This window comes from Megalopta genalis, chromosome 10, assembly GCF_051020955.1.
Source record: "Megalopta genalis isolate 19385.01 chromosome 10, iyMegGena1_principal, whole genome shotgun sequence".
Lineage (NCBI taxonomy): Eukaryota > Metazoa > Arthropoda > Insecta > Hymenoptera > Halictidae > Megalopta > Megalopta genalis.
Genome location: NC_135022.1, coordinates 5,946,315 through 5,959,220, shown reverse-complemented (window position 1 = coordinate 5,959,220; position 12,906 = coordinate 5,946,315). Strand labels below are relative to the sequence as shown.

Sequence of the window (12,906 nt, the reverse complement as noted above, 5' to 3'; positions counted from 1 at the left end):
GTCGCAGCCTTTGCCGCACAGGGGTTTCCAATGGGTTGACGATACGAGTAATTTCAACATCGATTCCGTGCCGATCGACAGTCCCGTCGGGTACATTTTAGAGGTCGACTTAGAGTATCCTCAGGAAATTCATGATGCTCACGCGGATCTTCCATTTTGCCCGATTCACGAGGTTGGGGCGTTGCAAAAGAAACTGTTGACAACGCTTAGCCATAAGAATCGTTACGTTCTCCATTATCGATACCTCTAGCAATGTTTGAGGTATAATTTAAAATTAAAGAAAATTCATCGGATACTGAAGTTTGAACAATCATGTTGGTTACGCCGTTACATAGATTTAAATACGAGGTTGCGCGCCAACGCAAACAATGACTTCTCGAAGAATCTGTTCAAACTGATGAACAATGCAGTGTTTGGAAAAACGATGGAAAACGTTCGAAATCATGTAAACGTAAAGTTGCTCTCGCGATGGAGCGGTCGATACGGTGCTGGGCGTTTAATAGCTCGACCAAATTTCCATAGCTGTACTGTATTCTCCGAGGATTTTGTCGCAGTTCATATGAACCAGCTTTCTATTAAATTTTATAAACCTATTTACATAGGCATGTCAGTGTTGGACATATCTAAATTACATTTGTATGATTTTCATTATGGCTACATGCTTCCAAATTTTCAAGAAAGATGCAGGATTTTGTACACGGATACGGACAGTTTAATTTATCAGATTATTTGCGACGACGCGTACGAGATGATAAAACGTGACATTCACCGATACGATACTTCCAATTATGACAGAAATAACGTGTACGGCGTTCCGATCGCGAATAATAAAGTATTAGGATTAATGAAGGACGAGAACGGAGGTAAAATCATGACAGAGTTTGTGGGTCTTCGCTCGAAAATGTATGCTATTCGGGTACAAGACAAAGACGATGTAAAAAAGATTAAAGGAATTAAGACTAACGTGACGATTAAAAATATAACTTTCGACGACTATTTAGCATGCCTTCACGATCATTTAGAAAAATCAGTTTGCGTTAAATTGATAATGTCTATACAACATCAAGTGTATTCAGTATCACAGAGTAAATTAGCATTGAGTCCATACGATGATAAACGATACATTTTAAACAATTCGATCGAAACCCTTCCTTGGGAACATTATAAAATCGCGAAAGGGGGAGAGGGGGAGGCAGGAGGGAGAGGGAGTGGGGGGGAGTTAGAAAAAATAAAAGTGGTTATATAATTTCATCGATGTTTCGAATCCCGTGTTGCGCGCGCGCGTGTTCACTTTTATTTGTAAGCGGAAAAGGTGCGTATACGCTCCTTGTATTGTTATCTTGCGTGTAAGAAGGGGGGAAAATGGTAGGGGAATTGTATATGTAAGCTTTTGGCATTGCGTACAGCGAGTAGTGCGTTCTACAGATTACTTTCTTATAGCGCAGTTGTTCTTCAGTATTATAATATTCACAATGTCAAATCAAACCAATAATTTTTTACATAAAAATGGATCTCACAACGATTATAAAAATTATGGGTAAGTAAAAGAAAGTTTGAAGGGAATAAAATGTTCCTTTTATGAAAGAAGAAAAAAAATATTGTATGTTATTTCTTTTATAGATACTCCATTTCGATGATACGGTCGTTTCAACAGTCGCAACCCCAGTCGCAGCAGAAGCAGTTGCAGATACCGCGCAACGCACGAATCTTGGGTAGAAGATACTCCATAGCCGGCAATTATTTCAAGTTCCTTGAAATTTGTGTACGCGTGGATGAAAATTTGCGCGTCGAGTTTGTCTTGGGGGACAATCGTGGAACAGAGATTTCTTTTTCAATGGCTACGTGGAAACTGCTGGTGAAAACTAGAGATTATATTCACAATTACTTCGACGCGGACAAGAAGGAAAAACAAATTGATGAGACTTTATCGTTACAAATTGTTAATTTTAATGGAATGAGTCTAATCAAGTTGTTCGATTCTCAAGCATCGATTTATGTTACGAAAGAGACGATGGATAATTTGTACAAATTAGAGTTATGTATGGATCATATGTATTCATGGTTATTAGAAAATATTCCAGAAATTCAGGATAGATTAGCGAAGCTCGTTGACATTGTAAAAAACTCCAATAACGAGCAGAATTATGCGACCGTAATTTTTACAAACGAATTGTTCGAACGAAATTGTCTGATCGATTGCGAATTGTTAGCTTTATGTTTAGATCTAATCGTATCGAAAGCGAATCGTTGAACTTGTGTGCGTGTGGGGGGAATTAATTAGTATTAATGTAAAAAGCATTTATGTATTTTTTCATGTTTATTAGAGAAACAAAAATAAACATTACATTATACAATTAAAGTACAGATGATTTCTTTATCCAAGAGTTATGTGACGAATCCAGCCCCAACCATTTCACATATATTTCATTTCCTTTTCGACGCAATACTTTTTCTACTAAATACACGTCGGCATATTTGGTAGCGCGTATCTCGTATTCGTAAAATCCTCCAGCGATAGGTTTGTTCTGCAAATCAACCAAAAGATACGTGACGGGGTTCGTTCGTTTCACCGTCGCGATCTTAAATACTTCCGTTGACCAGTTCGGTGTGTATCCTTTGTCGAATACGGTTTTGAACTTGCTGATGCGCACATAGTCGCCAACTTTGAATTTCGCAGGACCGGCGATCTTGACGTTGCTGTACACGGTAGATAAAAGATACTTCTCATTTTTATGATTCACGTTTGCAGGTCGCATACGAATGGTGCGATGTTTTTGATTATTGTAGTCCTTAATCAACGTGGGTAGCTCGTCGATCCAACGATATTTTCTGCTCAACGAGAAAAATTTCCACATGTTGTTCTTCAATGTACGATTGAATCGTTCGACTATGGACGCTTTCATAGTGCTGAATGTGGAATAGTGGTTGATGTTACGTTTCTTCAGATATTCTTGAAAATCTTTATTGTAGAATTCTTTCCCCATATCGATTTGCAAATTGTTCGGTATTCGGCCATCTTTTTTCAACACCGACGCGAAAGCTTTGCACACATCGTCAGCATTTTTGCTTTTTAAAGGAACGGCCCAGGCATACTTGCTGAATGTATCGATTATCGTAAGAATATATCGATGTCTTCGATTCTCTCTTGCGTATGGTTGAACTTCAACGATATCAGCTTGTCAGAGATCGTCGAGTCCTCGCGTAACCACTCGCCTCCGTCGGAAGTAACGTCTCGCCGGAGCATGCAGTTCATTCACCAAGTTCACTTTATCGCCGCTCATGATTTCGCCTTGTCAGTCTGCGGTCGCTCGAAATTAAGATACGCTAATTTAATTATCCTTGCGTTGACCGCTGCCGCGCTCTCTTTTGCGTTATCGATGAATCTGCGGTCGCTTGAAATTAAGATACGCTAATTTAATTATCCTTGCGTTCTCGGAGTTTTTTCGATCGCTGTCGCGTCCTCTTTTGCGTTATCGATGGACTTTTCAGCTATTGACGTTTTTTGCGTTATCGGAATCTCTTCTGTGGTTGCTGCTACCGCTACAGTCAACAAGTCTCTGAAACGAAGTCTCATACGAGAATCCAATTCCTCGAAAGCGACGCGCACACTGTATTGCTGCTGTTCTTCGATACGTCGCATTTGTCCGTATATTTCGGTAAATTTCTCTAATAAAGATTTATGTAACTGTTCGAATTTCGCGACTATGTTCCCTTCTCCAGTCAGCTCGAGTAATCTCTTGTACATAGCAGTATTAAGCCTTTCGAACCTCTCATCCAATTCCTTGCCAGTTTCAAAACCGCCTACTGTAAATTTATTTTGCAGTTCGTCTACGAGTAATTCAAGTTGCGCCAACTTTCCCTGATTCGCTTTGCCAGTGCTCGTAATTTCCTCCAAGTTGCGGATTTTATTTGATATGTGATTTTCAAGGTTATCAATCTTTTTCGGCCAGTTGCTGTTAACTTTGTGTTCCACACTTGCAAGTTTGTGCTCGATGTTGCCAGCAAATTTCACAACGGCATTCAATTTTTCTCGATCCACGATACCCTCAGCTTTCATTATTTCGAACAACTTATCCTCGAGCTCGACAAATCTTTGACGTAGCTTTTCATTGATACTTTTATTATTCTGCTCGATGCACGTTTTAACATGTTTCTTCAGATTCTCGTGATTGGATTCGTCGTTTGTCACGAATTTTTGGAGAGTTTCGACCGCGCGTTTCATCGAGTGAACATCGTCGATAGTTTCATACAGGTCGTACGTAAATGTTTTTTTCAACGAATCGATCGCGTCGTCAACGTAACTTTTTGTTGCCGAGTCGCTGGCGAAAACCGGAGTTGCCAAATATCGAATAATTCGAGATTTTGCATCGAAAAATTCGTTGTCACTGTTCAAAATTACCGCCCTCTCGTTGATAACGTTGTCGACATACTTCTTCGTGTTAATAGGAACTTTTATACTTTCTATAGGTAGACCCAATGCATCGAACTCGTCATTCTCGTCCGATACGTGTAGAACGTATTTTCTTATCGTATTTATCAGATCGAACATAAATCTATTGAAACTCTTCGTGTTGATTGAATTGTCCTTGTGATGTTCATGTTTCGTGTCTATATTCGCAACGATGTCTTGAATAGTCTGCTTTAGCGAATCACGAGACGATGATTTCTTGCTGCTTCTGCTGCTGCTGTTACGCATCGTTGCTGCTGCTGTTGCTCCAATTTCTTTCGACAATCGATGTTTTACCACCGTAATCACCAGCAAAAATGATGCAATCGTTGCAAAAGCATGTTATTTATAGAACTTGAGGCATTCCTCGGCAACTAATTTCTTCATTTTACCACGAAAACTTTCCTCAAAGATTTGTAGTTGGTTACCGATTGAGCTGTCCGTTTCATCTTTCATATTCTGTTTTAACGCTTCAACCTTTTGCTCCAATACCGAAAATACGTTATCAATTTTCACATTAATTTCATCGTTATCTGAATCAATTGATTTAATTTTCTGATCACTGTCGTATTGAAAATTATATATTTTAGCCAGCACTTTATTCCTCCATTTTTCATTAGTCTGCTCCATATCTTTCGTTAGTTTCTCGTTAGCCGTTATTTTATCCATGAGTTCGGATTTCCATTTCGCACTAGTCTCTTTGGCATCCTTCGCCAACTTTTCGTTAGCCGTTATTTTACCCACGAGTTCGGATTTCCATTTCGCACTAGTCTGTTTAGCATCCTTCGCCAACTTTTCGTTAGCCGTTATTTTACCCACGAGTTCGGATTTCCACTTCGCACTAGTCTGTTTAGCATCCTTCGCCAACTTTTCGCTAGCCGTTATTTTACCCACGAGTTCGGAATGCATTTTAGGCTAGTCTGTTTGGCATCCTTCGCCAACTTTTCGCTAGCCGTTATTTTACCCACGAGTTCGGACTTGCATTTTAGGCTAGTCTGTTTGGCATCCTTCGCCAACTTTTCGTTAGCCGTTATTTTATCCATGAGTTCAGACTTGTATTTTACACCGGTCTGTTCGACACCCTTCGTCATTTTTTCATTAGCCGTTATTTTATCCATGAGTTCGGACTTGTATTTTACACCGGCCTGTTCGACACCCTTTGTCATTTTTTCGTTAGCTGTTATTTTTCTACGAAGCTCGTCGTCGCCTTTTTTCGATACATCGTCAACGTACGATCTAGTGGCCGCGTCATCGTTTTGAAGCGGTTCCGCCAAATGTTTGATCCTCTTGTTTCGAGCTGTGTACGATTCCGTTGAGAAGCACATCGCATTATTCTGCATGTACTCGTGAAGCGATGACGTGACTGTATCGTCGCCTATCTTTGAAACGCGATCGACGTACAGTTTGGTGGCCGCGTCATCGTTCGTCGTAGGATTTGCGACACGAGCGATCTTAGCGCCTCGCGCATCGTACAAATTGCCGATCGAGCATATGGCATTGTTGTGTACATAATTTTTACATATCGAATAAAAAGTTGAAATATCTGCCAATATTTTCGACTCAGGCGTACTATGTTTATACAACGTACCAAATTTATTAATTTTTTTCGTTTCTCGGTTTAGTTGTTTTCTTCTCCTTTGTTGTTCTTCTTCTTCTTCTTCTTTAACACCAACAACTCGAGTAGATCTTGCTGTTGCTCGATCTGTTGTATTTGTCGACAAATATCGTCGAGTCTGAACTCAATATTTTTAAATCTGTCCTCCCAATTTTCATCTACGGATAACGTTTGATTGGTTTCGCAGCAATTCCAACGGATACTCATTTTATCGAACCATTTGATAAATTTACCAACAGGCATTTCATTCGTCACTAACTTAATAAATATTCGAGCAATTTAATTTATTATCAATCCAGGTTCGCGAAGTTCTTCGATTATGGATGTTATTTCATTGTTGTGGTTGGTATGGCCAGCATTTTTCGATGCAATCAACAATTTCAAACGATCTACCAGCTCATTTGGGTCATCCCAATGCACATAATCGACCGGATTGTTGGTTACACGCATCATCGTCGTTGGAATATTTATACCTTTTCCACGTAATGCTGAGAACATTGGTCCTATAATAGTTTTGTACTTGTAGCCCTTGTTTCCCATTATCTGATTACCACGTCGGTGCGCATGCGTAGCGATGAGAATGTTTCTATAAATTTCCTTATCATTCTCGGTGTACAGGTTCTCGTTGGGTATTCTTTTAAATGTCAATTCGTAGAGACCTGGAGTTCCTCTGTACCTAATTTTATTAATAACAATATCATCGTTGCTTTCCACGTCGAACGCAACGTTTCCAAGCATCAGTTTGTTGTTATGAAAATACACTCCGTACACATTGTCCTGACTTTTCGGCGGCCCGCTAAAGAAATTTCTCAAGTATTCGCTCGCTAAAGGTCCAAGATTACTGAACAAATGCTCGTATTCGTCGCGATGCTTTTCAGGACTTCTCAAAATATTTCGCACCGATGATTTCAACGATGTTGCAGCCGTTGGAGATGATTCGAAAGCTACCTCCCGATGCATTGAAGGTGTTGGTTCGAGCACCATATTGGTGTTCGCATCATCGTCGTCGTCGTCGTCGTCGTCGTCGTCGTCGTCGTCATCGTCAACATAGTCGGCGTCATCGCTGACACCGATGGGGGAATATACTTTATTCTTCTTCTTCTTGTTTTTCAAATGCATCCTTGGAGTTAATGCCGCTTCATCGTGTGTCCTCTTTTTCTTAATAAATTCTCTCTCCACTTTCTTCTTCTTCTTCTTCACAGAGAACAGCGACTGCTGTGTTTGCAAATCCAACGATCGGTCAGCATTTGATGTATTATCTTTCGCTTCCGTAGCTGTATCTTGAACCAGCTGTTTCAACGGTTCCACGATTGGACGTAAATTCGTCTCAATGTTAGACTGTACATCCATTTTCCCAACTTTCAAGGCTAAACTCTTTTTACGTATGACGTCACTGGTCTTAGCTATTTCCTTAACGATGGCAGCTCGCAGGTTTTTCTTTGACGGACGCATATCGAATGGGAGCACGATGTGACACCGACACCTCTTACCGTCCAAATGAGCTGGATCACAGCACGACGAATTCGTTAAATCCGCGTCTGTAACGTCCTCGGTTCACAGGGCTGTCTTTGTCGATTACAAGGAATTCATACTTGTTTCGCCAACACCTTGAACAAACTGCGTTGAAACTTTCGAACGACATATCAGTATTCACATGATCCTGATGAACGTGTCGCAGATTCATGGCATCTTGATTGAATAGAATCAATAGATTGGCATTGTCGCGAATCAAATGTTTGGGTATTCTCGCGTATGATTGCGACAGATAGAAACAATCGACGTGCGAATGTCTGCCCATCGCGAAATATTCTCTCATAACGTCCTGTTCATCACAAGCAACGTCGTCGAAGATAAATATCAAATTCGGTCGAGCATCCGCCGGGGGAATCACGTCCGCGTTGTCCGAATAGGCAAAGTAACCTACGTCCTTGCCCACGTGCGAGAACAAGTTGTTCAAGTATTGATATTTTGGTTGAATGGTAGCAATGGCCCATGCTTCCGAATTATCTCATCATGGTCATCGAACGTGCGGTAGGTCGGAACCCGGATATTCAAGGACTGTCGTACGAAACGCATGCTCTCTCTCGACTGTCTTTTGTTATGCTAAATTTTCTTCTCGAACGATAAGGTATTTATACGAGAACTCAAGCATCATAGATATCAGTCTTCTCGTATTCAAATGATAGAGCACATCTCCATGTAACTAACGCACGTACATTTTTTTTTGTTCATTATCAATCAAAGAATTTTTGACATAACAGCTTCATATACCGCTACAGACTGGCAAGAAACAGCTCTGTATACCGCTACAGACTGGTAAGAAACAGCTCTGTATACCGCTACAGACTGGTATAAACAGCTCTGTATACCGCTACAGACTGGTATAAACAGCTCTGTATACTGCTACAGACTGGTATAAACAGCTCTGTATACCGTTACGGACTGGTAAAAGACATTCCCTGACAAGATTAGGTATGGGTCTGATAAGGAAGAAGGGTCGACGAGCGGTTAAGGGGAAGAAGAAGAAGAAGAATTACAGTAGCTACAATATTGGAAGAATTCTACCAATTGCCAAACGGGGCATTGTCAGGCGGTACTGCTGCAGTGGCTAAAACGATAAACGAGGCGAAAGCTGCGAAGAAACAATTGGAAGAATTGGAACGACACAATCGTGCCATGGAGGGCCGTGGAGTGTATCTTGCACCATACAAGCGTGGGAAAGGAATAAAGAAAAAAAAAAGGAAGACGAAACGAAAAAAGTAGATAACTCAACGACGGATCTTGAATTGAAAATTGTCTGTAGAAAATTACCACATTTTCGCGGAGTTTTCATGCTTGATGCATTGCCCAATAAAATATGGATAAATGAACGAGGAATAGTCAATCTGGATAGCAGTCATGGTCCAGGAACACATTGGGTCGCATATATAAAGCAGAAGTCGCGAATCAGCTACTTCGATAGTTTTGGAAATCTTCAACCACCAATCGAATTAATTCGATACTTCGGACCGAACGTGGTAATCTCATACAATCGCAAGAATTATCAAAATTACAACGAAAGCGTATGTGGACAATTGTGTGTAAAATTTTTGCGAGAATCTCTGACATAGCATTTTTAATCATTCTACCGCCGCTGCAAGAATGTCCTACACATTCACGTTATCGGGAAGAAGTAGCGTCTTATCGTCCAAGTACTTCCCGCCTATAGATCTGAGCAATGCCAACTACGAACTGGGTCTGCTCGATTTGCAAACTTATTACACAATACCAAACATCAGTTCGAATATTGGAAACAATAAATTTTATTTCGACGACAAAGATGAAGAGATAAGCATCCCAGATGGTTCGTATGAACTGGAGGCGATCAACGCTTACTTGAGGCGCGAGATAAGCACGCGGTATCCTGCAGCCAAAGATAAGAGCGAATCTTGCGAGCGAACAACAATACTATGAAAAGCGAAATTAAAAGAGCATATAGGATAAATTTTACAAAGCCTAATAACGTGGGTCCTATTCTAGGATTCTCTATGAATCGTGTTTTATCGCCAAACACATGGCATATATCGGACACCCCCGTGAATATCATTAATACGAATATTATTCGAATAGAATGCAACGTAACCACCGGTTCGTACGATAACGGGAAACTGGTTCACACGATACACGAATTCGTGCCCAACGTGTCGCCAGGGTATAAAATATCGGAAACGCCGGCACGAGTCATTTACCTTCCGATCGTCACACGGTCAATGGATGATTTAACGATTCGCATTGTGGACCAGTCGGGACGTTTAATTGATTTTCGAAACGAAGAAATCACGATACGATTGCACGTTCGTCGAACCATCTCATAACCTCGGTAAAGAAACGTCATGCTAATTCACAATAATACGCCAAGCTTCAAAGACGGTGTATCGTTCCAAAATAATAATAATAATAACAATAATAATAAGGAGAAGAAGACGAGGAAATTAACTGCACGAAACGTTAAATATCTACAATCTTTGGGATTTGTCGTTAACAAGTAATCGCACGCACTCGCATCATGTCGTACGACATTTTGAACATCTCCGAAGCACCGACCTTCGACAATCGAATAACTAAGATCGAACTGCACACCTACAATCCGTACGCCAACACTACGTTTGGAAACAGCGATGAGATAAGAATACCCATTCAACATCAAGACTTGTACACTCTTCCGTGTAAAAGCTTCCTATACGTGGAGGGAAGACTCAGCCTACCGGGAGGATTGGCAAACGACGCGGTAGCTCTAGACAACAATGCGGTGGCGTTTATGTTCGACGAAATACGTTACGAACTGAACGGAGTGGAAATCGATCGGTCCAGAAATCCCGGTACAACGACGACCTTGAAGAATTATGCGAGTCTGAACATTACGAAGAACAACGCGCTTGATGACAATCGCAAGCCTCCTCCCCTCTCCTCCTCCTCCTCCTCCTCCTCTTCAGGATGACGCTCTTAATTAAAAAAAAAATCATTATTAAAAAATAAATTTTAATTTCTTTTAAAATAACATTTGTTATACATACATACCTCTTCTCATCCATGGTATAATCGTAGATTCCGCACTCGTCCACACCGCTTCTTGATGGTGACATTGAAATGATTGTGGGATGAGCATCGATCGGCACGTTGCCGCAATTTTCCCCCAGTACATATGGACAATTCCTCGACCAGAAGTGATGCTCCGACATGGCCCTGTCATTGTGTTGCCACCGATGCAATTCGATGTCGCATGCAAAACATGCGACAAAATCGTCCTGTCCCAGATAGTAAAATCCTGCGGCTGCAAGTTCCTCCGGTTGAATATATTCAATTGGCCAGAATTCGAAACTTCGAAGTCTATCCTCCTCGCGTCGATAATCAATCATCGTCATTATCTCTTTCTGCAAAGAAAAAGGTATCGTGGAAATGAAAAATAATAGTAACTAAAAAAAGGAAAAAAATACGTTACCTTCCATGAACTACTGACAAAAGACGCGCTCCTCACTGAGGGCACAGTGATACTGAACCGTTGATGACAAACGTAAGCCTCCTCCTCCTCCTCCTCCTCCTCCTCCTCCTCCTCCTCCTCCTCCTCCTCCTCCTCCTCTTCAAGAAGACGCTGTTAATTAAAAAATAATCGTTATTAAAAAAATTAATTTTAATTTTTTAAATAACAATTATTATACATACCTCTTCTCATCCATCGTATCAACACCGATCGGCACGTTGTTACAATTTTTTCTCCCGAGGACATCACCTCGACCAAAAAAAGATTCGCACAGGCTTACGTCTTTCGCTCTATTTCTACAAAAAATGCACCATAAAAATAATTGTAAAAAGATAAAAAATAAAGAATAAAAAGAATTACCTTGTTGGTACCAATTGCGAAAGATTCGCACCTCGCTGAGGAGTGCACACAGGCTTACGTCTTTCGCTCTATTTCTACAAAAAATGCACCATAAAAATAATTGTAAAAAAATAAAAAATAAAAAATAAAAAAAATTACCTTGCTGGTACCAATTGTGAAAGATTTGCACCTCGCTGAGGAGTGCACACAGACTTACGTCTTTCGCTCTATTTCTACAAAAAATGCAGCATAAAAATAATTGTAAAAAAATAAAAAATAAAAAAATTACCTTGCTGGTACCAATTGCGAAAGACGCGCACCTCGGTGAGGGCACAGTGATACTGTACCCTCCGCTTTGATGTTGAACTAGGCGTCCAACAATGAAGCCTGCATGGTGGGTCCATTGGCCCATACTTCGGGTCCGCGGCTAAAATTTCGAATTTGGGGCAACTAAAAGATTCTAAATTAACATGTCGCACACCAATTTGGCTTAACAAATCCCTCTCAATATGACCCCCCTTATACGCGATTACGGGATCCTTAAAGCCGCGAATAAAAAGTTTAACTAATGTCGAAATATCTATCTGATTATAATTCTTTTGCCCCGAAAAATTTTTGAAAGGAATCCCATGAATGAAATTCGTGACGTACCATGCAGACTTTCTATCAGCTTCACTTAAATCGCTGTATTGGACGCCTAGCTCGAATTCATATAGAGACGCGAAGCCTGTGCGCACATTTACGATGGCTAGTTCTTTACAAAGAAACTGCTTATTTACGTTAAATCCGTCCATATCTATAATAAAGTCTATTCGCGATATGATTGATTTTTTAATATAATTATTAAGTTTTCACTAGCACACTGTTTTTCACTGTCACTTTGTCTTTTACAACAACGATTTGATTTGCTCCGCATTAGGCTTCGTCTATTTATTAACATGCACACATGCACTTCTCTCACATCGTTATAATCCATCTCACTCTCTCTCCAAAACGATAAAGTAGAAAAATACATCTCTCCATCCATATCGTTGCAAGATAGAGAAACTGCTGCAAAAGAGAATGCGGTGCAAGAGAAAAAACCGAGATTAGAAAACCTTACTTTAATAAATCTCAACGAGACCGAAATCCTGATATCGCTTCGCAAGCGACTTCCCGGGTAAAGCATCCGCGAGTCTCTCCGGATACAAAACCACAAACTTCTTCGACGTTGCGAACGATTGCAACAATGACACGTTCAAATTCCATATCAATTCCCAACTCAGTAGCGAATAAAATGTTCGCTGCAGAGGGAAAAGCAAATATGCAAAAACAGTAAACGAGAGAGAGAAAAAAATATCTCCCTCTCTCTGTCCACATCGTTACTGCAAAGAAAAAACCGGGGATAAGGAGACTTCCAAAATCACTAATCATGGAAAGGATGTGACAACAAACCGTTGCAAAGTGGAAAAAATATCTCTCTCTGTCCGCATCATTTGCAAGAGAGAG

The 12,906-nt window shown here is 40.5% G+C and overlaps 2 protein-coding genes across 2 annotated transcripts; one reads left to right on the top strand and one right to left on the bottom strand.

The window, feature by feature from the left end:
* Nucleotides 1-1,401: 1,401 nt before the first annotated feature.
* LOC143260137 (uncharacterized) lies at nucleotides 1,402-2,360 on the top strand. Its single transcript, XM_076524797.1, has 2 exons — nucleotides 1,402-1,537; nucleotides 1,621-2,360. The coding sequence occupies exons 1-2, from the start codon at nucleotides 1,473-1,475 to the stop codon at nucleotides 2,249-2,251; spliced, it is 696 nt and encodes a 231-aa protein (XP_076380912.1). The 5' UTR covers nucleotides 1,402-1,472; the 3' UTR covers nucleotides 2,252-2,360.
* A 3,981-nt stretch (nucleotides 2,361-6,341) lies between these two features.
* LOC143260136 (uncharacterized) lies at nucleotides 6,342-11,137 on the bottom strand. Its single transcript, XM_076524796.1, has 2 exons — nucleotides 11,041-11,137; nucleotides 6,342-10,972 (listed from the first exon to the last, which is right to left on the bottom strand). Exon 2 carries the CDS (start codon nucleotides 7,512-7,514, stop codon nucleotides 6,342-6,344), a length of 1,173 nt encoding a protein of 390 aa, XP_076380911.1. The 5' UTR covers nucleotides 7,515-10,972; nucleotides 11,041-11,137.
* Nucleotides 11,138-12,906: the final 1,769 nt, after the last annotated feature.